General features: G+C 51.0%; 9 protein-coding genes across 9 annotated transcripts; 4 read left to right on the top strand and 5 right to left on the bottom strand.

The window, feature by feature from the left end:
• Positions 1 to 260: 260 nt before the first annotated feature.
• On the bottom strand, positions 261 to 2,259 carry N7471_000418 (gamma-glutamyltransferase family protein; the record flags this gene model as incomplete). Its single annotated transcript, XM_057273139.1, has 4 exons — positions 261 to 1,538; positions 1,591 to 1,940; positions 2,006 to 2,024; positions 2,095 to 2,259. The coding sequence occupies 4 exons, from the start codon at positions 2,257 to 2,259 to the stop codon at positions 261 to 263; spliced, it is 1,812 nt and encodes a 603-aa protein (XP_057141318.1).
• Positions 2,260 to 2,722: 463 nt separating this feature from the next.
• Positions 2,723 to 4,243, bottom strand: N7471_000417 (WD40 repeat domain-containing protein; the record flags this gene model as incomplete). The annotated part of the gene is made up of 3 exons (XM_057273138.1): positions 2,723 to 3,886; positions 3,987 to 4,137; positions 4,206 to 4,243. 3 exons carry the CDS (start codon positions 4,241 to 4,243, stop codon positions 2,723 to 2,725), a joined length of 1,353 nt encoding a protein of 450 aa, XP_057141317.1.
• A 911-nt stretch (positions 4,244 to 5,154) lies between these two features.
• Positions 5,155 to 6,519, top strand: N7471_000416 (uncharacterized protein; the record flags this gene model as incomplete). The annotated part of the gene is made up of 4 exons (XM_057273137.1): positions 5,155 to 5,351; positions 5,417 to 5,604; positions 5,678 to 5,739; positions 5,797 to 6,519. 4 exons carry the CDS (start codon positions 5,155 to 5,157, stop codon positions 6,517 to 6,519), a joined length of 1,170 nt encoding a protein of 389 aa, XP_057141316.1.
• A 484-nt stretch (positions 6,520 to 7,003) lies between these two features.
• N7471_000415 (PE repeat family protein) lies at positions 7,004 to 11,711 on the bottom strand (the record flags this gene model as incomplete). The annotated part of the gene is made up of 5 exons (XM_057273136.1): positions 11,146 to 11,711; positions 10,907 to 11,078; positions 10,341 to 10,817; positions 10,098 to 10,292; positions 7,004 to 10,047 (listed from the first exon to the last, which is right to left on the bottom strand). The coding sequence occupies exons 1-5, from the start codon at positions 11,296 to 11,298 to the stop codon at positions 7,004 to 7,006; spliced, it is 4,041 nt and encodes a 1,346-aa protein (XP_057141315.1). The 5' UTR covers positions 11,299 to 11,711.
• Positions 11,712 to 14,824: 3,113 nt separating this feature from the next.
• On the bottom strand, positions 14,825 to 16,634 carry N7471_000414 (MFS transporter; the record flags this gene model as incomplete). Its single annotated transcript, XM_057273135.1, has 3 exons — positions 14,825 to 15,124; positions 15,195 to 16,204; positions 16,265 to 16,634. 3 exons carry the CDS (start codon positions 16,632 to 16,634, stop codon positions 14,825 to 14,827), a joined length of 1,680 nt encoding a protein of 559 aa, XP_057141314.1.
• A 1,352-nt stretch (positions 16,635 to 17,986) lies between these two features.
• On the top strand, positions 17,987 to 18,999 carry N7471_000413 (putative thiol methyltransferase; the record flags this gene model as incomplete). Its single annotated transcript, XM_057273134.1, has 2 exons — positions 17,987 to 18,466; positions 18,640 to 18,999. 2 exons carry the CDS (start codon positions 17,987 to 17,989, stop codon positions 18,997 to 18,999), a joined length of 840 nt encoding a protein of 279 aa, XP_057141313.1.
• A 125-nt stretch (positions 19,000 to 19,124) lies between these two features.
• N7471_000412 (deubiquitinase OTU2) lies at positions 19,125 to 20,093 on the bottom strand (the record flags this gene model as incomplete). Its single annotated transcript, XM_057273133.1, has 1 exon — positions 19,125 to 20,093. One exon carries the CDS (start codon positions 20,091 to 20,093, stop codon positions 19,125 to 19,127), a length of 969 nt encoding a protein of 322 aa, XP_057141312.1.
• Positions 20,094 to 20,422: 329 nt separating this feature from the next.
• N7471_000411 (short chain dehydrogenase/reductase family) lies at positions 20,423 to 21,383 on the top strand (the record flags this gene model as incomplete). The annotated part of the gene is made up of 4 exons (XM_057273132.1): positions 20,423 to 20,452; positions 20,503 to 20,737; positions 20,799 to 21,102; positions 21,164 to 21,383. 4 exons carry the CDS (start codon positions 20,423 to 20,425, stop codon positions 21,381 to 21,383), a joined length of 789 nt encoding a protein of 262 aa, XP_057141311.1.
• A 687-nt stretch (positions 21,384 to 22,070) lies between these two features.
• Positions 22,071 to 24,504, top strand: N7471_000410 (alpha,alpha-trehalase; the record flags this gene model as incomplete). Its single annotated transcript, XM_057273131.1, has 5 exons — positions 22,071 to 22,199; positions 22,275 to 22,347; positions 22,409 to 22,530; positions 22,579 to 24,320; positions 24,375 to 24,504. The coding sequence occupies 5 exons, from the start codon at positions 22,071 to 22,073 to the stop codon at positions 24,502 to 24,504; spliced, it is 2,196 nt and encodes a 731-aa protein (XP_057141310.1).
• Between the last annotated feature and the right edge of the window lie 1,280 nt (positions 24,505 to 25,784).

The following is a 25,784-nucleotide window of genomic DNA, read 5'->3' as shown; positions in this document are numbered from 1 at the left end:
CAAGGTTTAACATAGACTTGCTTCCAAGGTTGTATTGGAACAGACTAATCTTTATCTGAGCCCAGCTATAAAGTGCATATTCATTGGTCTAGTCAGTTGTATGCCGGGAGAGATGTCCGATGATAAAGCTATGAGGATGTTTTAAGAAAAAGAAACAGCAACAGAAACAGAAAGAGTAAAGTAAAAATCCTGCATTTCCTGATAGCTGATTCCTTGTGACTATGCACATATCTTCATCTTCATTATTCTCAAGGATACCTCTACAGCAAAGGGAATGCCATGCCATCTCCTCGAAGATCACTGCCTGCAGCATAAACTAGCTTCCCATCATCGTAGTACGAACGGATGATCTGTCCGCGACCAAACGTAGCCCGCTTCCAACCACTCAACACCTCAATCTTGTGACCAAGACGACGCAGTCCCTCTACAGCGGTATCACTAATACCCTCCTCAACCCACACCGTGCGGTCAGTACTCTCATCATTCGGCGCGGCAAGACAGAAGCGCGGCGAATCGAGCGCTGCCTGGGGATGATAGCCGAAGGCAAGCATGTTGAGCATAACTTGCACATGACCCTGAGGCTGCATAAAGCCACCCATGACACCGTAAACGGAGTGTAAGGAGCCATCGGAGATATTAGTGATAAGGGCAGGGATGATAGTGTGATATGGTCGCTTGTGCGGAGCCAGGGCATTAGGGTGGCCTTCCTGCAGCGAGAAATTGGCACCGCGGTTCTGCAGCGTGAAGCCACAGCCAGCAGGGATGATGGCTGTTCCGAACCCAGCGTAGTTACTATTGATGAAAGAGATGCCGTTGCCCTCGCTGTCCGTCACTGCGAAGTACACAGTGTCGCAGTGGTTGTGCGCTGGACTGCCGTGGTCCATGATATCCGCTGCGCGTTCGGGTGTGAACAGCTTCGCCCGCTCTGCGAGGTACGCGCGGTCGAGTAGGCCTTGCGAAGGTACGTGTTCCACGTCTGGATCTGTGACCCACCAGGCTGCGTCGGCGAAGGCAATACGCAGACTCTCAATCACGGCGTGTAGGTACTCGGCTGAGTTATGCTGGGCCTCGGTGAACTTGGGGATCTTGCCTGATTTCTCGAGTTCCTCCATGATGCCGAGTGCCATTAATGCCACGATGCCCTGGCCGTTTGGTGGGTGTTCCCATATCTCAACGCCCTGGTTGGCTTCGCCATCTGTGCCGGGTGTTGCTTTGGAGACGATGTCCTGACCAGTGAACTTGAGTGAGATTGCGTCGACTTCCTGCGTCCCGATCTCGGCGTGATAGGCTAGATCCTCAAGTGACACATAGCCACCCTGGTCTTGCACCACCTTAACGATGGCTTCTGCGATCCGGCCCTGGTAGAATCCTTTCTTGCCCTCTGCAGCGAGCGCGCGGAAGGTCTTGGCTAGAGTTGGATTCTTCATGATCTCGCCTGGAAGTGGAGCTCGCACGCCATCTTTAGCTGAAGGATCGACTTTCAACATCTCACGGAAATTAGGAGACGCATTGCGGATATCTTTCTCGGACTCATTCCACTGCGCGCGGGTTAGTTTCTGGTGCGATTGCGATTGGAAATTGAATACTTACACCGTGAGACGAAAGCTCCGACACAGGGAACCCCTCCTCTCCTAGCTCAATAGCAGGCTGTAGAATCTGCTCGAGTGATAACTTCCCACTACCAAACTTCTCAACTGTATCCACCCATCCCGCAGCCGCTCCAGGGGTCGTCACAGCTAGAGCATTCAACATGGGCATGTTGCCAGGCTCACCAGGGGCCAGACCGAGGTCCTTGCGGATTTTCTCCAAGCTGGCATTACCAGGATACCGACCAGAGCCATTGAGTGCATGAACCTTCTTCGTCTTGGCATTGTAGAAGAGACAGAACATGTCACCTCCGATGCCTGTAGAGCCAGGCTCAGTCATGTTAAGTCCGGCCGCTGTAGAAGCATGAGATCAGTTCATTGTTTCCTGGTGTGATTATGCAACTGGAGGGGAGGCTCACCCACGGCAACAGCGGCATCCTGGACAAGAGTATCAAAGTCAGTATTGTTGAAGTTGAATGCGACACATAGAATTGAACAAGGTGCATACCGCTGCATTTCCACCCTGGCTCAGGATCTTATGACCCGCAGCAGCGGCTAGTGGTTGGGTGCATGATACGATGCCCTTGGTGCTGTGGACGGTACTCCGTCGACTGGCAAATGGGACGTAGTCCGCATCCGAGCGGGAGTATACGGCTTTGGCGTTGAGCGGCATGGCTGATGATGAAGAAGTGGGAGAGCGGGGGATATGAGGGGTGGGATATCAGACGCTTATCAACCCCCACTCTAATTTCCCCAGGTCAGAAAAACGAAGGTTCCTCGGTTACTCGGACGAATTGGGGAAAGTTCATTTGATGGATGACTCCAACCTTGGCCGGTCCCGGGGAGAAACTTAATAATTACCTAATTAAATATATGTACCCATGGACTCCCCTTTGTTTCCTAATCAGGTAAGAGACGCGGATCTATACCTTTACAGCGCTTTATTCTCCAAGTCCTTTTATTTTGATACTATTTAGTAGTGCCCTCTTGGTGGGCTCAAGGGTTTAGGGAATCGAATTCTACAACACATGTTACAAAGTAGTAGTGAACCGAAAAAAGGAGACCCTGCGAGGGTATGAGAGGAGAATAAAAAGGACGTAATTGATTTCCCTCTCGTGATTCATTAATGATTTTCATTAGCCCGCAAATATCTGCAATTTCTGGTCAACACTACCTGTAGCAATGACACACCGGATCTGCACATCAGACGAATTTTCTCCATATGCCTTAGTGTCTTCCAAGGCCTGTCTCACAGGAGCACTAACAGCATCCGTGGGGGGGTCTTTGAGGATCCCTGGAGCCCACCTCAAACAGGTAATGAAACTTCCATGGGCATCCCTAAGCGTCTTGACACATTTTCCTCCTTGGCTTAAGTCCCAACAACGTAATGTGTTGTCATCGGAGACAGAAAGGAGATATCGGCCTCCAGGGTGGAAAACAATTGCTCGTACCCAGTTATCATGCCAAACCAACGTCATGAGGCAAGCGCCGCGGGCGTCCCAGAGTTTGATAGTCTTGTCACGCGATCCAGTTGCAAAAAAATCAGTCGTACTTCCCGTAGGTGAGACTTTCAACCCGGCTAATAGAGCAAGGTACCGGTATGAGGTCGGTGGAGCAATCACGCAACACTCATTGAAGTTTTCATGACCGCTTAATGTCAACTTGTTTTCTGGTTTCGCCGTAATGTTCCATAAACGAACAGTCATGTCATCCCCAGTAGAAAGGAGAAACCTCCCGTCGAGAGACGGACAAACATCTCGCACCCAGCCAGTGTGGCCTTGTATCGTCTTCACACAACACCCATTAGTTACATCCCATAGCCTTATGTCCATATCCTTACTTGCGCTAGCAAGCAAGCTCCCATTTGGTATGAAACGGACGGCGCTAACAATATGGTCATGTCCTTGTAAAGTCCGAATATTCTTATATCCATCCGCTGGATTCCACAACTTGATGGTAAGATCGGAACTGCAGGAGGCTAGAAGGACGCCAACAGCCCCGGGAGGGCAGCCATAATCAAGACCACGAACTGCTCTTGTATGGCCTTTGAGTGTCATCTCCAACTCCCCAAGTTCCCAATCCCATATCTTAATCGTGAAATCGTCGGATCCGGAGGCAATAGAGGAATATTTGGGATGAAAAGCAATACAATTGATAGTATTGCGATGGGAGTGCAGTGAATACCGGGGGTGTTGAGGAAGCCAAGACTTTGGGTCTCGATTGCGTGTGAGGAGGGAGTTAGGGGTCAGATTGTCAAGTTCAAATTGCAAAGCTGCGTTTCGGGAGTCGAGGTCCATAATCTATAAAAAAAGGAAGTTAGTGCCCACGCTGCAAAAGCTTAGAGGTGAAAAACACAATGATTGATCTGCAATACTAACTTGCCTTTTTGTGTAAGCGAACATTGCTAGTCCATTTCTTCTCTAACAGTGTTTCGTATTTTTTCACTGCAGTTGCATCAAAGTCGTGTTCTGCAATGCCCAATTCGCTCCTCAGTATAGCAGCAGTCTCTGGAAGCTCATTTGCTGATAAATATGCTATAATGGATTTGTGCCTGCGTGCATGCTTAGCATCGGCTTGGGAAATCTTCACCAGAGCTTGTCCCCCCAGGCATATACCTACAGCTCTTCAGCTTGACGATGGGTCAATAAACGGGCCATGCTTCGTCACAGACTACCTCCAAATCCCACAAAGTTGCAATACACCTTTCAAGATACGGCTCCCTGTCCAGCGTTGTAAAGACAAAGGAGGCGAATGCACGATCGGGTAACCGAGACGTTCGACGGCTCGCTTGGCCAAAGTCTTTGTTGTGAGACTCAGGTGTGGATGGCCAACTCGTTCCACGTCTATCGTTGGTCACTGATCCCTGTCAAACAAGTTGGCAGTGCCAAAAACATAGGTCTGGATTCAAAAATCAGCTAAAGAATCGGAACTGGATGAATCTCCGTGTAGAAAGTAAACTGATTGGGGTGATGCATGTTGGGGAGAGTGTCTTGAGTATCTATGGATGATCTACAAGAAAGCCACCCAATTGTGGGCGACTGATTTTGACCCTCCTTACATATATATCCAGTTGAGGGCGATAATTGCCGTGATAATATAGCTGTGTTTCGCTACATATGAATGCAAGAGTTGGTTCCAATCAGAACCATTTAATACCATGTTCCAACCTTCCCCGGCAATAAGAATAACTGGCTATACCCACTGATCCAGATCTACATTTAGTCTAGCCTTTACCCATGGGGATTAGCTATGTCCCTATATACTCCATATCGGAGTTGAGGATGGCCCTCCCCGGTGTTCTGGCCGAGGTTAGGGGAGTATGACGTATCTCATTCAATGATTGTTCTATCCACATATGGGACCTTTCTGAAACAAAGACAAGTCAAAATAGAGAAACGTGATCACTAACTCACCGCCCCGGTCTTCGGAGCGGCAATTAATCCCTCCGTCATCATCCCACCTAACCATTCCAAGGTTCAGTTCCTTAGGCTTATGAACGGGGCACTATAAAGACCCCTGATCTTATCTGATGAAACTGATCTTGAGAAAAGGCCTCTGATGGAGCAGCATGGTGGTATTTGTCGACCTCGACGATGCATTTCCCGACGGATCGGCACTCTTGGGGAAGCCATTCCCTTTGATGGTTGACCCCATCGCGTCGGAGCCGGCCGACTTATCCACATCGCCTACTTCCCCGAATGAAAGGGCCGACGAGATTCTAAACCCCAATCGGAATGGATTCTCGGCGGCTTTGAGCTGTTATCCGTATGTGTTTGTTTGTTAACAGCCGGCTAATAAGATCCAGACCCAGCTAACACGTCACACCATAGCATCGTCAAAGAAATCGCTCGCGCCATCGACCTGAATACCCTCTACGCGCTCTCGAGTACATGTCGCCAGTTCCACGTGAACTTGGCACCGTTCCGCCACCAACTAGCGAGAGAGACTCTCCGGTGCGAGAATGAATACATCGAAACCCTAGCAGAGATGCTAGACAGCGGCTCTGTCCTCCCAGACAGTGTCAAATCAGTCATACGACTACTAAGCCGTCCCAGCAGCGGCGAAAATAGCCGTATGACCCGCGGGAAAAGTGGGCAAATGCGCGCGCGACATGGTGGGCGAATGTCGACGCTGCGCCAAGGTTGTATGCAGAGTAAGCCAATTCCCTCCCCCCAACAAAGACCACCAAGTCGCTAAACCCGTTTTGCAGAACTGCACAATCAAACCCCCTTCCCAACCAACCCTTAAAAACCGTATCCGTCGCCTCTGTCGACCCTGCGGCACAGCGCCACTCTCCTCCCACCTCTCCTACACAACCTCAGACCCGCACACCCTCGACACGTGGGACGAGAACAGCGTCGCGGCAATTGCGTTCGCACGCAGCCCCTGCAATTGCGAGGAAGCCGTCTGGCTGTGCACTCAGTGCGGAATGACGCTGCGCAGTAATGACACGACATACCGTCGTGTTTGGGCTTGGCGCACCCGCTACAGCACGTACCTTGGCGGCGGGCTGGGCACTGGTATTGGTGAAGGCTGCCAGGGCGTTAAGTGCGGGCGTGGTGAGAGTTGTCTTGCTGCACAGGAGATTGAGCTTGAGGTTGACTGTGAGGCTGATGAGGGGTCTGGGTCTGGGAGTGAGACCAGTAGTAATGCACAGAGTCCAGCTCCTCCGTCGTTTGGTCATGAGGGAGTTGGTATCTCGACGGATAGCCATGATGATGAGGAGCCCGGGTATTTCAGACAGGAGGTTATTGGGTTGGGTGGCATTGTTAAGCATAAGTCTAAGAAGAGGGTTAATGTTGGTGCTTGTGTTGTTGAGTATGAGGATGAGAGGGAGACGGGGAATTATCTTCAGAGGGAGGAGAAGGGTTTGTATCGTGGTTGGTGTGGGTGGTGTTCTAGAGTGATTCCGGCGAAGAGCGAGCAGACTTGATTTATTTTGCTACTTATTCAGACTGTCTGGTTTAGGGCTTTACGTGTTGCATTTTGCATTTGATACTCGGGCGACTTTCTACTATTCACGACTGATGCCACTGGCGAAGAAACCAGCTTTGCATTAAATGACATACAAGATGAAAGAAACATGACACGAATGATGGGTCTGATGCCTGGGAGTCAAATTGGACAGATACACTACGATGGCCTCGAGATAGCCTCAACTAAGCTATGAGAGATCTGCGAATGATGATCTCCCAAATCAGAATCCTTGTCAAGTTGATGCATGTTGAATCAAATCTGGCTAAAAAAAACAATTCAAGTACTCCTGCAATGATTCGCTCCCCAATGCAAGCACAAATTCATCAAGCATACACTGTCATATATAGATCATTCTGTCAAACCACAAACCACCACGATAAAATAAAAAGACAAGGTTGAAAGTGAAAGCAAATCAAAAACGCAAAATAATCTCTATAGTCTCAATGGGCAGCAATGGCTCTCCAGAGACCCTTCAGCTTCGACTCCTCTCGGGGAGGCGATTCCTCGCGCCTGTGCCGACGATGAGAGCGAACCTCTCTCGTCTCCCTGGAACGTCGGGAGGAGCCCTCAGGCTTCTTCTCCCTCTCCCTCTCCTTATCTCCCTCTATTTCCCGTTCCCGTTCACGCTCACGTTCGCTCTCACGCACACGCTCACGCTCTTTCTCCCTCTCCCTCTCCTTCCTCTCCTCCCTAGATCGACCATGCTCAGCCGTCGACGAGCGTCGCAATCTCCTACTCTCAGTGCGCTCAACACGCTCACTGCGAGGAGGCTCCTCGTCGCGTCGCGACCGTGATCCACTAGACCGACCATTCGACTGTCCCTCTTCATACTCCGCCCGATCGTGACGGCTGCCACTGCTATGACTTGTCGATGACCGGCGCGGCCTTTCAATCGGCGGTGCAGCCTTGGTGGCATTTAGGCGTAGCAAAGGCCCATTGGTATCCGATTTGCCTTCCGTCATGTATCGCAGGAAGGCACGGGGCTTGGGCGTCGGCACCGATGTTGATACCTGCTTCGATGAAGAGGTCCTAGTTGAGCGGGCTCGCTCGAGAGGTTGGGGTTGGCTCGAGGGAGTGTCGGAGGTGCGGCGTTTGGGTCTGGATTCGATGACTTCGGCCTCCATTTCTGGTTCCATTGCCCTCTCCTTCTCCTTCACCTTCTCCTTGGACGAGCTCTTCGATCGCTTCAGTTTCTCGGGAGCAGGGATGCCGCTGCGCTCTCGCTCCTCGGCAAGAGCGCGCTGCTTTCGTTGCACCTGGGATTTCTCGTCGTGTTGGCGTCGTGCTTCTTCCAGTGCCTTGGCCCAGCGGTTGGTGAAGATGCCTCGCTCGCTCTTCTGGCGCTGGAGTTGATCCCGGCGGCCTTCGGAAGATGTCTTGGACTGCCGACGTTCTCCCTCGATCGGTGAGCTGCGCTTTCTGCGGCGTCGGGAGCTGTGGCGGGCTGCTGCGGCTTCCGCGCTTTCGTCGAGAGGCTCGGCGTCGATTATCTCCACCTCAGGCTGGGCGTCTGCTGGGGGTACGAGCTCGTCGGGCGCCACTTCGTCGCTAGCGGGCATAGCGACTGGCTCGGGGGCAGCTTCTGGTTCTGCTGGTGGGTCTTCGGCGGGGAGGTCTCTGGCAGCCTCTGACTCAGGGGTTGGCTCCTCTGGCGGTGTCTCAGGCAATGCCTCTTCCGGCGTTGGAGTCTCGACTGGGACTGCAGCTACATCGGCCTCTGGTGTCTCAGCTGGGACCTCGTCCAGAACTACCGGTTCAGCCGGAGCTTCCTCAGGTGCCGGGGTCTCAGCTGGGGCAACTTCGACAGGAGCTGGCTCGGGCGTTGGCTCGTCAGCAGGTGTTTCCTCTGGAATCTCCTTTGGTGCCTCATCGGGTACGACTTCCGGTGCTACTACAGCTTCGGCGGCTGTCTCGGCAGCGGGCGCTTCCTCCACTGGTGTCTCTTCCACTGGGGCAGGAGCAGGTGCCTCCTCAACCGCTGGTTCTGGGACAGGAGTCTCTACAGGATCTGCCGCAGCGGGGGCATCTTCAGTCACTTCCTTCTCTTCAGCGGCAGGTGCCTCGGTAGCTTCAGGAATTGGCTCAACGGCTTCCGGTGCGGGAGGTGCAGGCTCTTCGACTGGCTCCTCAGCGGGCTGTTCCTCGACAGCGGGCGCTTCCTTGGCAGGCTCCTCAGCAGCAGCAGGTTCAGCAGCAGGTTCAGCAGCAGGTTCAGCAGCAGGTTCAGGCTCAGCGGGAGGTTCGACAACAGGCTCGGCAGCGGGTTCGGGGGTAGGCTCAGCAACAGGCTCAGCAGGAGCTTCAACAATAGGCTCGGCAGCGAGTTCGGGGGCAGCCTCGGCAGGAACTTCAACAACTGGCTCCGCGGGAGGCTCAGCAGCAGGCTCAGCAGCGGGTTCAGGAGCAGGCTCGGCGGGAGCTTCAACGGCGGGTTCAGGAGCAGGCTCAGCCGGAGCTTCAACAACAGGCTCGGGGGTAGGCTCGGCGGGAGCTTCAACGGCAGGTTCGGCAACAGGCTCAGCAGCTGGTTCAGGAGCAGGCTCGGCAGGAGCTTCCTCGGCAGGAGCTTCAACGATAGGCTCCGCGGGAGGCTCAGCAACGGGTTCAGCAGCGGGTTCGGGCGCAGGCTCGGCTGGAGTGCTTTCTTCGACGGGTGCCTCTTTCGGGGTTTCCTCGACCGGTTCGGGCTCTACAGCTTCCACCTTCTCCTCCGCAGCAGCTTCAGGTTCGGCAGCAGGTGTTTCCTCAACTGGCGTACCTTCCGGTTCTGCTTCCTTGATAGGTTCTTCGGGGGCCTTTTCTTCTTCTGCTGCAGGTGGAGCAGGTTCAGGCTCTTCTGCTGGTGCTTCTGTTGGTTCGGGTGCGACCTCTGGTTTTGTCTCCGCCTCTGCTTCCGCTGGTTGTTCGCTTGTTTCAGTTGATGTTTCAGGCTCCGGCGCTGCTTCAGCGGCTGGTTCTGGTGTTGGCTCTGCCGCTGCCGCTGGTTCTGGTTCTGGCGTTGGCTCTGGCTCGGCTACCTCGGCTACGTCGGCTGCCTTGGAGGCCTTGCCCTTCTTGCCCTTCTTTTTCTTACCCTTGCCCGTTGGCTTTTCCTCTGGCTTAGGCTCCTCCGCGGGTGGCTCGGGTGCTGTTGGCTCTTCTGGGGCTGGGGTGTCAGGAGGATTATCTACGGGCTTTTCAGGCTCAGCTTCAGGCTCCGGCGCTGTTTCGGCGGCTGGTTCTGGCGTTGGCTCTGGCTCTGGCTCTGCTGCTGGTTCTGCCACTGGCTCCGGTGTTGGTTCTGGCTCTGGCTCCGGTGTTGGTTCTGGCTCTGGCTCTGCTGCTGGTTCTGCCACTGGCTCCGGTGTTGGCTCTGGCTCTGGCTCGGCGGCTGGCTCTGGCGTTGGCTCCGGCTCCGCCTCTACCACTGGTTCTGCCACTGGCTCCGGTGTTGGCTCTGGCTCTGGCTCGGTGGCCGGTTCTGGTTCTGGCGTTGGCGTTGGCTCTGGATCGGCTGTCTTGGGGGCCTTGCCCTTCTTGCCCTTCTTTTTTTACCCTTGCCCGCTGGCTTTGCCTCCTCCACGGCTGGCTCGGGTGCCGCTGGTTCCTCCGGAGGAGGGCTTGCATCGGCAGATGGTTGATCTTCGCCATTCTCTAGGGCGTCTTCGGCGGCCGCTTTAGCAGCAGCTTCTTTCTCGGCTGCTACTGCCTCGGGATCTACGTCTAGATCAAAATCTGGGAAATCTTCATCTACATACTGTCAGCTTCATAAAACCCAATGTAAGTTCGGATACTGACCATTGTTGCCGTTATCGCCTTCCTTTTTCGCGCCTTCGCCTGCTGGAGCATCTTCTCCACCTTCAGGTTTTGCATCTTCTGCAGGCTTTGATTCCTCTTCAGATTTAGATTCCTCTTCAGGCTTCGCACTGTCGTCGGGCGCTGCACCGCTTTCGGGTTTAGATTCATCTTCAGGCTTTGAGTCGTCTTCGGGCTTTGGATCTCCTTCAGGCTTGGCTTCCTCGTCAGGCTTAGCTTCCTCTTCAGACTTTGCTTCTTCTTCAGGCTTAGCTTCCTCTTCAGGCTTAGCTTCCTCTTCAGACTTTGCTTCCTCTTCAGGCGCTGCACCGTCGTCGGGTTTCGCGTCTTCTACGGCAGCCTCCTTGGAAGCCTCGTCGGGATTCTCTGCATCTGGTGCTGGCTCATCCTTGCCCTCTTCCTTAGCTTCTGAGGCAGCCTCGTCGGGTTGAGTCTCGGCTGGTCCTGCCTCTGCGGAATCTGAACATTGTATGTTAATATCAAGTACAAAAAGTAGAACATAGATTCTTCGACGATAAACCTCATCATTTATAGAAACATGTACTTACCTGTAGGCTCAGCGGCCGGGCTGTCATCGCCACTTGGCTCAGCGGCAGGGGGATCTTCAGAGGCAGGGTCCTTCTCCGGTTCGGCGGCGGTGGGCTCATTGTTGTCCTGGTTTTGGCCCTCGGTCAGATCGGTCGTTGAATAGGTGACAGGGTAGAATTGGAAAGATTTAGTCTCATAATCAAAGGTCGAATATTGACGTTGGACCGATGCATATGAGTACTGAGGGAGGTCGGCATACTTGTAAGACATCCTCAACAGCGGCTGCTGCCGGTTCCGGGGCAGGGTCGACGAGGTCTTTGTTCTCAGGTTCAGGGGGTGGTGCAGAACCGACGGGAGGGCGATTGTTATTGTTTTTATTGTTCTTCGTCTTCTTCTTACTCTTACCGGCCATGATCCCCGGTCAATGACGTATCATATATCGAAAGCCTGGGCGAGGCTGACTGGCGCGTGATGTGACGAGAACCGGGACAATAGGAAATTGACAAGCCGGCTTGTCGGGCTCGATGCACGGAAAAGTATGGGGCGGCAAGGGAAATCGAGGAACAAAAGATACAAAATATGGACAATTGAGGAGTGTGAAACAGGGTAGGGTACCTCATGTATTAGAGTACTAAAAGGGAAAGGAAGGATATGCTTGTTTCTCTGGTGACACAGAGGTCGCATTGGACAGTCATGGTGAGGCAGCGTATAATAGTTCGTCTCCAATGCGGTCGGATGGGACGACAACAAAGTGCATTACGGTCTTGGGCCCTGAACGTCACCAATGAACTGCCCGATGGAGTCAATTGTAATTGGGCCACGTCGGTCGTCGGGTCTCCATCTCCAGGGCCGACATGATGGTTTAGTGAGGTCCGGTGCTTGGTTAGGGCCGGGTGAGAGCAGAACGGTCCCCACCCGCAGGAATAGCTGCAGCACCAAGCAGTAAATGGCGAGATGGGATTGGGAATAGGGGGGCACATCGGTCAAGATAGGAAAGGCAGTCCTGCAGGAATATGGAGAAACTGGGTCTGTTGAAGTGGGGTGGATGCCACCGAATGAATGGAATTGAATTGAATTGAATTGACTTGGTTTTTTTTTGTTTTGGTTTGTTTTTGGGCCTGGATACTAGGTACAGACACACACTGAGATGAGAATAGAAATGAATTGGGCCGAGGGAACATCACAGATGTATGTTGTACACAAAGCCACGCAGGCAATGTTTCAGTAGGGAAATCGATGGGCGACGCAGAGATGATGCAGACCCATTTCTGCCCAACGTGTCCCGGTAACGGCGGCAAATAGGATGCGGGTTACAAAGTACACCGCGGGTGGAGAGACCAGGGCAATTAACCTCGAAAGGGATCCGGTATTAGGGGCAAATATTGGGAATTCCAGCAAATTTTTGCATTATTCATAGAATCAAACTGGAAAGGCGAAACAGGGTGGTTGGGAATGAAGTTGTATGGAGCTCTGATGGAGTCGTGGATAGTTGAATCTCCACTTTCGACACCGACACGACACCGACACTTCAGAGTCATTTGTCTGAGAACATTATTCCGTGACACCCAACTGTAAGGGTGTCAGCAGTTGAAATGGTGATGTAATATGCAGTTAAACATCGTGGACTGCATCAACAGTTCTCTGAAGTAAAAAGAGCGAAAAGTGGCGGAACACGGAGTTTCTCGGGATCAGGTGATATTGCGCATTGGACTTGGGCGTCAAATTCTCTCGTCTCTGCTATATTCGAATATTTTCATATTTCTATTTCACCTATGACTACGCATTAGGAGTACAGCCGATCATTATGCGATCTTCGCGTCAATACCAGCCACTCCTAAACCAACACGTTCGCCAATTCCTGCATCCAATTTGGTCCACGTACGGAGTACACGAACTGACCCCACGGCTATCTGATTGATGTGTCGTCTTACAACAGCTTCGTCACTGGGATCCTCTTCTTTCAGAATGGCATATGTGTTTAATTCGACCTAATGTACCTAAAGGTATAGATAGGTACAAAAGCCAACACTCGAGTCTGAAAAGAGCTGCATGCATGCCTAGGCCACTTTTCGCTTTTCTAGCGGATCATCTCGGCGCTGACTTTTCGTGCCATTCCCGATTATGTTGTACGTCCTGATACAAGCCCTCAGCCAAATTGCCAGATAGGGTCATCTATGTACCCAACTCCATGCAGCGGGCCGAGCATCCATGCCGTGTTGCGTGTGGTTAGCAAATGGCGGCCCTCGAGGTGAACCCATCGCATTTGTAAATATGATTGGTGGCTTTGTTTCTATTCTCAGAATTGGGCCAGGATTCTTGGGTTCTGGGGGTCTTTTTTGAATATCTTGCACTCTTGGTCTCTGTACGAAGTAGATGGGCATAAACATCGTTTTTTCCTTTTGCCAAACTGTTTCTCTGTCACCAATGCACCTGGAAGGAATACGCCGATCGGAGAGGAGAGGTCTCAAGGTTAATAGACTTTCATTCGATGTCTTATATTTGAGATTGCAACTAGCGAATAGATAGGTCGTTTAGATGGGATGTTACCGGCATCGGATCTGCTAGGGAGTGACCCGTGTGAGAAAAAGAAAAAAACCACTCATATCGGATGGCTTGTCTGGTTGGCAATGGAAAAGTATTCGCGATATCGCTTAAAAAAGCACTCCGTGCACATGTTGTAGACCCTGGCATCTCCAGCGCATAAACCCCTCTACTCCGTTATCCCGCCGGCGATCTCCCCTTCCCCTCATGACGGATGCATCGAATGTTCGCTAGAAGTGCTGGCTAGTCAAGGACATGGCGTGATGAATCTCTGATTGGCTGCCTCACTTTTTTTCATGCAGGTGAATTAATACGTGCAGTATTACTCAGATCTATATCGTTTTTCTATACTCCGTACGGATTAGAGATTGAGGTGCACATATGTAAATAAAGAACAACATCACTAGCCTCATCATACGCAAACAATTGCACCTGATGATCGAAGGGGCTGTTCTCTCGACAAGAATATGCCATCATTGACTGACCAATGCTTGGTATAGTTTAGCTAGGCCTAGATAATATGCACGATAACACAAATACGGGAGACCTTATACGTAGCAGCTTGGCATATGCAATTACCGGGACATGGGTTGAATGCTCTTAGGAGAAGCGTAATTCTCAAAATTCGAGGTGAGGGGTCCCATGAAGTAGAAGCTTTGCGGTACTGATTGACATGGTCAATACCCCGTTATGTAAGTGGAAGTCGCATATGAGCGAAACCGGTGAAGACTTTTTCTTGTAACTCCAGTCTGATATGGGTAAGTCATACATTGAGTCGCACACTTGACTGCGCAGACTAAGGGAGGACGCAGGTATTGTAGATGCCGGTAGGGCATATGATTGATGGAGCCCTTATAGGTGAGTATCTTTTACTTGTAGAAGTGACGATGTGGATGAACCGAACGTGTGGTTAAGGTGCGGGAATATTCGCTTATCAGACACCATAAAAGTTCCAAGGTTGTTAGTTTATCTAGACATCCCGACGGTGGCCGTGGAAGTCGATGTTCGGTCCACCGCGAGGTGGCTCCAGATGATGAAGATGGCCTTCATTGATCCCCTCAAAATCATTCTCTACCTCCGATTCCTCGTCATCCTTTGTAGTGTGTACTACACTAATATCACCTTGGTTCCCTCGATGCGGCCGGCTATTCTAGTCAAGAATACATGGACAAGAAAAGGACTGTAGAACGGCTGAACATAAATGAAGAGACAGAGTCAGGTATGGATATTTTGTTTTAGTGAGACGTATGTGCAAAACAGAGAGAGGTTGTTATATACCGACACCAATTGTGTATGGTATGCCAGGCCGTTACCACCTCCCTAAAAATTAATATAAAAATATGTATGCTTGAACGCCGGAGATAAAATGCAACCTAGTGATACGAAGCAGAAGCAACTCATGCCCGCATGTGTGCATCCAAAGTCTTCCTCCACTTAGGGCCGTTGACTCTCATCAGGAAGATGACGGAGCTGCTTGCGAAACTGACAAGGCCGAGGATGGTGAACAGCCACCCATTGCCAATGCCGCCGATGATCGGGGCAGTGACGACCGAACCGACGCAGGAGAAGATGTTTCGCATGAAGTTGTTGAGAGCTACACCCTCCGAGGACTTTTTCGGCATGAATTCGGTGAGCATGGTGGTTACCATACTGAAAATGAGCATGGAGCCCATACCAAAGAAGAAGTTGGCAATCATCTATCGAATTGGAGTTAGCGGGTGCCACTGTATCGATATGTCTTGAGGGCTATATTGAGAGTTGACATACCGGGACAAGCCAGAAAACTCCCCTCTCCGCCGCCCAACCATACCAAATCAGGGCTGCCGGATACATGAAGGCACCAAGCCATGCATTTTCACGCATTCGGTCTTCTGGTCGTAGCACCAGTCTACCTTTCTCGTCGTATCGATTTGCCTTCTTCGCCTCCCGTTGCATGATGCTGTCCATCCATTTGCCTCCGAATATACTGGCCACCATGTAGCCAAGCGAATTTGGAATATACAGCAAACCAACAATGATCGTGGAAAAGTTGTATGGCGCCTTTCCGAAGGTGTCCTCAATACTGATATTGAGCACATAGAGGGAACCGAAGGCGATACTCGCATAGTACACACTGAGCAGGACCGGGAGGAATCGGAGATAAAGAATGATTTTGAGCGGATCGATGAAAACCATCTTCATCGTCTTGAGCCATCTCGCGGTGGACCGAACAACCTGCTGCGACGAGACTCGACTCAACGGGCGGCTGATAGCTGGATCTTCGTCATCCTCGAGTTCAGCCAACACAGGCTTTTGCACGGCCAACGTCTCGGGAAGGGCGAAAAAGATAAAGATGAGAGTGAGAGCACCAAATGCCGAGAGGAACCACATGGTGCTCCGCCATCCCCAGTGCTGAGCTAGGACACCACCGATAATGGGTGCAAATAAGGGCCCACACAATGGACCTAGATAGAAGATGCCCATGGCCCGTCCTCGCTCCCTGGATTCCCAGAGATCGGCGATGGTGCCAGCACCAACCGCCTGGACAGAAGCAGAAGCGCCACCACTCAACATTCGCATTACAATCAGCATTGAAATAGAACTCGAGATAGCACAGAGGCAGTTGAAAACCACAAATAGAGTAAAAGAAGCCAGGTAGATCGTCCGTCGCCCAAGTCGCTCGCTGAATGATGACCACCACAATGGGAAGATCGACATGGCCAGCATATACAACGCGATCGACATATTAGTGATGGTGGTTGTCGTATTCAACTCCTTAGTTACTTGTGATAGTGAAGCTGATAGAAGATTGATTAGAGATGATTAGACGAATACCCAATTTGTGATTGGAGACTCACGGAGAAAGATTGCGCTGCCCATTGGTGCTGTGGCTCCGGCAAGAGCGACGACGAATGTGATGAACCATTTCATTCTGCGAGGGTATGTCTTTGGATTTTCAACCTCCGCTACCAATGCGAACTGGCCAAACAAGCCTCTGCGCTTGAGTCGGGGGACCTTGATGGGAGGACCAAGCTCCGTCAATTGGCGTTCTAGGCGTGGGGGATTCTCTGGGTCATGTTCTTCATCGGCGGTATTGCTGGAAGCACCCGATAGGGAGTGTGTATCATTATCAACCTCTGATTTTGTCTCGGCTATGACTGTCGGATGTTCTTGTTCTCTGCTGTCCGAGGATGCGACGATGCCGTCCGTCTCAGATTGCCCGTGCATATTGGATGTATGTGATGGCGGGAAAAGTTGACTTTTGCCAATTGAACAATAAATAAATCCGAATCCAAAGAATAAGACGCATAAAGCTTACAACAAGAGTAAAGTCAAGTTGAGTTCAAAAAACAGCCCTGTGGGAGCCCTGCAAGTACCTGGGTGACCACTTGGGCACCTTCCCTGCAAAGAACGTCGATCTATCCCCTTATATTCCTATAAGATCAGCAGGCATGTGTATGCACAACGTTGAATATATTGGATGTTGTTTCTGGAAAAACAAAAGTGAGAGAAAAATTTGGAATGCATTTGGAGATTGTCCGACAAACACCGACAGCGACCGAGTGTAATAATATTATAATATTATCTCTTGCACTCCCAGGGTTCCAGTGCTGGATTATTATCCGACATACCAACGCTAGTGCACATTCTATCCTACAAAGATACAAGACGGCTTATAGAGCCAGTCATCGTTGAGCGCGAGTGTGCCGGTCTTCCGTCGGCAAATCCTGAAGGTGACCCCATCCCGAGAGATTAAGGACTAGACGTCCCTGATAATACAAAAAAAAAAAAAAATCTTCTGTACGGTTTCTGCTTTTTACTGTCTTTTTATACTTCTAAAAACGATGTCTAAAAAGAACATTCAAAACACACTAGTGTGTTCTGACATACAACGTCTGTAATCCATGGATATCGTTTTGGGCCGAATAGATCACATCATCAAAAGTATTACATCGCCAAGGACCGAGGTCGCATGAGCAGCCGAGTATTCTTGTTCTATGATAGAAATAGAACATGGAACATTCTGATGGCATCATAAAGTATTTGACGGTCGCAATAGACTTATCTTGGCTTTCGCTTAACATCCCTGCTTCCCCGGATGTTACAGCTGTGTCAATAAATACCCCAGACTCCTATTATTATCGTACACCTACTACCAAGTCCATCTAACAAATGTTGTCCCATCACCTACATGCTGCAACACTTGTAGTAGATAGGTGGTGGTCCTGGTCCTGTCACAATTATCCTGTAAGTTAAATCCAGAACACGTGTTGTGGTGGTGTACTTGCCACGATATTACAGATCTGTCGTTATAACAGAGAGTATAACTCGAACAACCCAGAAACATCTTTGTACGCCACCGGATCATCGTGTCTACGGTGGACCTAAAGCGGGCTACAGGGCTGCAAGGAGGTGATTAATAAGACGGGTAGATCTCCAGGGCTGGGCAATGGATCCCCGAGTCCCCGCGGTCATCATGGCATAAAGACGGTGAACTCCACCGCATCCCTCTTGACACCAGGAAGAATCAACCACCTCGTGAAACCATATCAAAGATCAAAACCAACATAACCGCCCCAATGCAAACCAACATCAATGAGATGCAGGCCCACCTCTCCCAATACAAGGGCGATAAATATGTCGAGGGCTGGGCTTCCCTCTGGGACAAGGGCGACAATCTGCCCTGGGACCGGGGATTCCCCAATCCCGCTCTGGAAGACACGCTCGTCAAGCAGCGCCCGACAATTGGCGCGCCTCTCGCCACCGATGCACAGGGCCAGTCCTACAGGCGGAAGGCTCTCGTTCCTGGCTGCGGGAGAGGTGTGGATGTCCTCTTGCTGGCAAGCTTTGGCTACGATGCTTATGGCCTCGAGTATAGCGCGGCTGCGGTTGATGCGTGCAAGAAGGAGGAGAATGATAATGCCAGTTGGTATCGCGTCCGGGATCAGAGTATCGGCACCGGAAAGGTTACTTGGATTCAGGGTGACTTTTTCGATGATGCTTGGTTGAAGGAGATTGGTGTCCCCTTGAATGGATTTGATATTATTTATGATTATACGGTATGGATTCCTTTTGTCCCTTGTGTTGTTGCTTGGATGTCGGTCTACGTTGTGAGATTCATCTCCCAATGCGGGAACACAGCCACGTGATTTGATAACAAGAATGTTGTATCTTCTTTTTGTCTATATTTCATGTTGCTATGTTCACTGTTCTCATGCTAACTATCATGCAGTTCTTCTGTGCTCTGGAGCCGTCAATGCGACCCAAATGGGCGCTCCGACATACCCAGCTTCTGGCCCCTTCGCCAACGGGCAACTTGATCTGCCTCGAGTTCCCCCGTCACAAGGATCCCCAAGCCCCAGGGCCCCCATACGCCTCTCCATCGGAAGCGTACGTGGCACACCTGAGCCACCCCGGTGAAGAAGTCCCCTACGACGCCAAGGGCGTCGTCAAGCACGAACCTCTACGGGCACCGAGCAAAGACGGCCTGGAAAGAGTGGCGTACTGGAAGCCAGAGCGCACACACGAGGTAGGCCAGGGCGAGAACGGGGTGATCCACGACCGAGTTTCGATCTGGCGTCGTCGTAACTAGATCTGCCGAAAAGCCGGAAAGCACCTAGCAAAAAAATCCAACACAAAAAAAGTATCTGCAATTGCACATTTGGGCCTCAACTGAAATGGCCAAGGCAGAAATGACATTGCGTTGATCTGAGTAGCTTAGGACTTCTTCACAAGGGCATTGTAGTGTTCGCCGAGTCCGTAGGTGTGGCGGTAGTAAGCAAGCCAGATAACACGCTTGCGCTTCTCTTCCTCGTCGAAGCTGTCGCCGTCACCGGACTCGATCTTCTCCATCCGCCCATCCTTCTGTACAACGTTGATTTCCACACCGTATGCTCGGGCAATCGCCTGCAGCTCCAGCTGCCCTCCCCACTCGGCAGTCAATTTGATTTTCCGAGTGTATAACTCTAGGGGCTCTTCCAGGAACGCCTCGAAGTCCTCTTTATGTTCCATAATGAAATCCGCCGTCACAGCTCGAACAGCTCGGTAGCCATCGTGTTGTGGAGAGGCGACTGTGTCGATGCGTGACTGTGTCGCGGGCTGGAGGACGATTCGGCTTGGGTCCGGCCGCAAACCGAGTCCGGACTCATCGAGCTGTTTGGCGACTGCTGAGTAGAGACAGTGCCCATCCGGAGTCACTTCTACTTCCTTCAGACCCAGCTTCTTGAACACGGCGTCCATGACCTCCTGTTCATTGCCTCTGTAGTTTGTTTGTGTCGCGGCTTCTTCTGCTGCGGCGGCTGACTGGGCGGCTTGTTCAGCTGCACGCCGCGCGAGACGGGCTTTTTGGCGATTTGGCTTTTTTGAGTTGGATGCAGAGGAAGGTTCTGGGGTGGGTTCGGCTGTTGGATCTGCTTCTTGTGGCTCCTTGGTGGGTTTGTCTTGTTTCGAGTCTTCGTCATCTGCCGGTTGATCATCTTCCAGACTGAGGTCTCCGAGCTCTTCAGTCGGATCTCCATTTAATTGTGCGATTTCGGCCTTCTGTTTCTCGGACAGATCGCGCTGCATTTGCTCGCATTCATCGTTGATTCCTTTGCGAGTTTTCTTGGTGGCGGACTTTTTCTTTTGCGTGATCCGCCCTTGGAGATCTTTTTGCTCTTTGCGGTGTTTTGACAGAAGGTCGTCCATTGTGGAATAGCGAAACAAAAACGAAAATCAACTAGTCTATTGTAATGAGGGTATATGCTATAAACGAAGACAACCCAAACACCTCGACCAGAGACCCCGCGAAACCCTGACGATGCTGCCCTAAGTTGAGACCCAAAGAGGACTAGTGCATATCTTTCGGTACAAAGATATTCCAGGTCCGTGTGCCTCGGCCGGTTCATCAAGTAGTCTCGGCCTCGGGTATGGAGTGTAACCGGGGGGGGAAGGAGCTACGAGGAAACAGATGTAACAAAAGAGTAGCCTTTTGTCTTTTATCTTTTGGTTTATTAAGTCTAAATCACAATTTTACAATGGATTCCACCAGTCTTTTCAACGTCAAGGTTAGATCGCTACGTACTCTACCTCTCCGACCATTCTAACGCGCCCGCAGGGCAAAGTGGTGCTGGTCACCGGCGGAGCCAAAGGCATCGGTCGCATGATCTCAGAGGGCTATGTAACAAACGGTGCCACCGTCTACATCTCATCCCGTGATGCAAAGGCATGCGAGCAAGCAGCCAAGGAGCTCAATGCTCTGGGCAAGGGCAAAGCCCACGCCATTCCGGCCAATTTCTATAAACTTGAGGATGTGAAGAAGCTGGCCGAGGAGCTGGGCAAGCGCGAAGGCAGTAAGGCACCACATCTAATGGAGAACTATATCATTTCTAACAACATGCCTCTTTTTTCTAGAGCTCCACGTCCTCGTCAACAACTCCGGCTCGAACTGGGGCGCCCCCTACGACGAATACCCCTCCGAGGCCTTCACGCGAGTCCTCACCCTCAACCTCCACCGCGTCTTCGATCTGACCCAGCTCGTTACACCGCTCCTAGAGAAGGCGGCTACACCGGAGGATCCTTCTCGCATTATCAATATCGGTAGCATTGATGGACTCCGTGTTCCCTCGCTCGAGACATTCGCATACAGTTCCAGCAAGGCCGGTCTGCACCACTTGAGCCGGGTGCTCGCCAACCACCTGGGCAAGCGAAACATTACGTAAGTATATCTGCTGTGCTTTGCTTCTCTTTGATGTATTGGGGACTGATTCGGTTTGCAGCTCAAATACATTGGCCTGTGGTCCTTTCGAAAGTAAGATGATGGCCGCTACCTTGGAGTCATTCGGTGACACTATCAGGGCTGGTGTGCCTCTTGGTCGTATCGGAACCCCACAGGATGTGGCCGGATCTTGCTTGTTCTTGAGTAGCCGTGCTGGCGCGTTTGTGAATGGCGCGACTATCACGCTCGACGGTGGAAGCGCTGTCTCTGCCAAGTTGTGAGCAATTGTATGAACATCTTTGCTGTGAATATCTGTAAATAGCTGTGTCAGCACAAGCATTATTGATATTTCTTTGTTAGATGGGACCTTAAGTGTATACTGAGATTGGGGAAAGAATCCCTAACATTCCAATAAATGGCTGGTTACCATATTAGACCAAGTCATCACAGTCTTGTTTTTGAGTCACTACTTCTAGCAAAGATTTGCAGCATTTATATTATATTTGCTTTTTATACATCGCATCTCAGAGCCTCGCCTTCGAATTGTTTCTAAAGTTGTTATCGAAAGGCTTATCAGCCCTTGAGCGGCAACATAAGTGGAGCGGCGACATCATCAATTGTGGGAACGCCGTCATTCCCTTTCCCCCTCTGCCAGGTTCATAACTTATTTTGTATCAAGTTCTCTATCACTACCATCTCCTATCCATTTTAAAGCTTCAACATATCACTTGAATCCGAGATTGTCTTTATCGACGGACAAGGATCCCCTGACTTTTCTGATCAGATCGCGAGTACCATCGGAGTACAGAATACAATTACCCAGCATCATATATCAGGCCCATTGGAGCGCCTGTACTTGCTGCTTTAAGTTTCTCGACTACGGGGAATAGTCGGTGTGGACGCATCCTTGCGTAACGCACATTTGAATTTCAAATTGTGCCCTCTCTTCTTCTTCCGCCACACAGACCATGAGCTCGCCAGATGGGCGTACCCGGTCTGGTTCCAGCTCCACTGATCCTTTCTCCAATCCAGATGTCTACTATGGCAAGGAGACTAATATCAATAAATTCAAGTCGAGGAGACGTGCATTCTCGGTGGTAAGCAGCCACAACGCTTGACCGTTACCCCGCGGTAGAAGGTACAGCAAGCTTATCTTTGACTGGGATCTACAGGGTTTGAACGACTACAGTCGTGAAGACATCAATCAATTCTTTGGAACCTTACCTTCTCGACGCGGTAGCCATGGTATGCTTGTTATAAATATGTCGGATATGCGGTCAGTGCAAGAGCTGACAACAGCGGACAGATGAGGCATCAGGACAACCTCGGAAGTTCCTTATTGAGGTGGAAGAGACGCTTGCGTCTCTCTTGAAGCAGGAAGATACGGATCAGAATATGCAGATCACCATCGAGGACTTGGGACCTAAGGTATGCTCGATTGTGTCAAACACCAAGGACGACTGCTAATCGTTGTAGGTGATCTCGGTCGGGACTGCAGCATCATCCGGACACAAGCGAGTAGATGTACGGGGAACATACATGCTCTCCAACCTCCTCCAAGAGCTTACGATTGCCAAAGACTACGGTCGCAAGCACATTATCCTTGATGAAGCACGACTGAGCGAAAATCCAGTAGCTCGGCTATCCCGTCTAATCAAGAACTCCTTTTGGAAAGCCCTCACAAGACGTATCGATGGCTCCAACATTGAAGTGGCAGGTCGAGACCCCAAAGATTGGACTGCGGATCCGCGACCTCGGATCTATATCCCGCCGGGTGCTCAAACGCAGTTCGAATACTACGAGCGGATTGCGAAAGAACACCCCGAGCTGCGTCTTGATGTGCAGATGCTGCCGGCTGTAATCACGCCCCATTATGTGATGGAACTTAACGACAAGCCCGGCCTCCTTGCACTGGCTATGGAGAAGAAGCTCAACGAATCGACCGGGGAGACTGATCTGGTCGGTGTGCCGTTTGTAGTGCCGGGTGGTCGGTTCAACGAGCTGTACGGTTGGGATAGCTACATGGAGTCCTTGGGACTGCTCGTTAGCGACCGTGTCGACCTCGCTAAGGGCATGGTAATCAATTTCTGTTTCGAGATCAAGCACTACGGCAAGATCCTCAACGCAAATCGATCTTACTACCTCACTCGCTCGCAACCGCCCTTCCTGACCGACATGGCACTGCGTGTCTACGAAAGAATCAAAACGGAGCCCGATTCAAAGGAGTTCCTGCGCAATGCTGTCCTCGCTGCCATCAAGGAGTACAACAGCGTCTGGGTTACCGCGCCTCGCCTCGACCCAGAGTCTGGTCTATCGAGGTATCGCCCCGAAGGTTGGGGTGTGCCCCCAGAGACCGAGCCCTCTCACTTCGTGCACATTCTCGGCCCATACGCCAAGAAGCACGGGATGACTTTCGAGGAATTCGTCAAGGCATACAACTCTCGGACTATAGTCGAGCCCAAACTCGACGAGTACTTCATGCACGATCGAGCCGTCCGCGAGTCCGGCCACGACACCAGCTACCGCTTGGAGGGTGTGTGTGGAAACCTCGCCACAGTCGACCTCAACTCCCTGCTGTACAAATACGAAGTCGACATCGCACGGGTCATCCGCGTACACTTCAACGACAAACTCCCCATTCCAGCAGAGTTCCGCACACCCCAAACCGAAGACATCGAAACCGAGTCCTCTGCAGTCTGGGACCGACGTGCGCGCAAGCGCAAGCAGCGCATGGACCAGCTCCTCTGGAACCCCGAGAAGGGCATGTACTTCGACTACGACACAGTCAAGAAGGAGCGCACAGAATATGAAACCGCCACAACCTTCTGGGCAATGTGGGCTGGTCTCGCGTCTCCCGCGCAAGCAGCTATAATGGTCGAAAAGGCCCTGCCTCGCTTCGAGGCGTTCGGCGGCTTGGTCTCTGGCACTGAGGAGTCGCGCGGTGCAGTGGGCTTGGAGCGCCCTAACCGGCAGTGGGATTACCCATATGGCTGGGCGCCACAGCAGATGCTTGCCTGGACGGCTTTCCTTCGCTACGGCTATCAGGAGGATGCGGAGCGGTTGGCGTACAAGTGGGTTTACATGATCACCAAGGCGTTTGTCGACTTCAACGGCGTTGTCGTGGAGAAGTATGATGTCACTCGTCCTATTGATCCGCACCGGGTCGATGCCGAGTATGGCAATCAAGGCACAGACTTCAAGGGAGCTCCGCGTGAAGGGTATGTTCTTGTTCTTTTTCCTGGTGAATACATTGGGTGCTAACTCGATTGCAGATTCGGCTGGGTGAATGCCAGTTATGTCTACGGGCTGGAGATTCTCAATGCCCACATGAGACGCTCGTTGGGAACAATCACTCCCTATGAGACGTACCATAAGGCAGTTGTTGCTCAGGATGCATATTGATTGAATTTTGTGTTGCTGTTACCATCAAAATTGTTGCACAGGTTATGTGAGTGTGAGCAGCCTAGACGAAAATAGAAAATTCAGGTAAAAGTGGGCAAGATATTGGATTATGGACATCATGAGACAGTGTTTACTGTCTAGCGCTTGTTTTCGGTTATCACTTGGCACTCAGCCTTTCCTTTTTGCTAAAAGAAGATCAATAAAATAACGAGAAAAAAAGAATGAACGTCAATGTGTATCTTTGCTTCACGATATGTGCCAGCACATGTAAGCTTCGTGCATTCCGCGATCTATTATACTTATAGTAAATGAAAGCCCCGCCTACCCAGCTTGACTGTTTGGAGTATACCCCAGAACCACAACCCGAACCAAAACGAAAATAAGCCGATGGATGCCTCGGCAGAGCAACACCTCCCCGACCGAAAAAAGACCGCATTTCAGAGATCCCGAAGGCGTCATTGTAGGGCTCTCCGCAGACAGGAGATCGATAATAGACGGGTGCGGAGCTGGGGATCCCTTGTTTTCCCGAGGTAGTTTTCGTGGGCTCTGGGGCTGAGGAATTGTGGTATGGGTGTATTTAATTGTTTCTGGGTAGTCATTTAGTATTATTTTTGTTCAAATATTTGTATAGGTATGTGGATAGTGTCGTTGGTTGTCTCGTTAAGCATTTCTAAGCTTATCTGATACCCAATATTCATCCATGGGAAGAGGCACGCGATTCTTCGGGTTATACGTGCATGTATGGTACCAGAAATGATCTCTACGAAGTATATATCTCTTACACAGGATCCAAAGATACCTTGTTTCATATTCTTGTTCCAGACTCTATTTTTATTGTATACATTGTTGCTCCTGTTCTAGTTACTAGTCTTATCGGCGCTGTATGCGGTTAGTTTGGTAGAGCTCAGTTGTGCCGAGGTCCAACTCGTAGGGCGGTTTGAGTCATTTTTCCTTCGATAAACAGAGTGGACCTCCTGTAATTGGACAGATGCATGTGCAGGTAATTTGGGAGTGTCATGTGTCCCGGTCTGATTTCGTCTAGGTGATGATGTGCGGTGATATATCCGCATATATGGATAGCGTAGTCCACGATGTAGCGAAGGATTACCGAGAGGAGGTCGGACTGTGTAGCTTGTTGCTTCGAGAGTATATAATTTGGATCTAGGTCTACGCGTATAGCATATATATCAAATCACAATACAAGCACCGAAAACCCCCGAAATCATTACATACATTGCGGTATAAACCTTCAAAGTTGGAACGCCCAATAGATGAACGAT

This window comes from Penicillium samsonianum, assembly GCF_028829775.1.
Source record: "Penicillium samsonianum strain IBT 33392 chromosome Unknown utg000001l_segment0_segment0, whole genome shotgun sequence".
Classification (NCBI taxonomy): Eukaryota; Fungi; Ascomycota; class Eurotiomycetes; order Eurotiales; family Aspergillaceae; genus Penicillium; species Penicillium samsonianum.
This window is presented reverse-complemented; position numbering and strand designations above follow the sequence as displayed.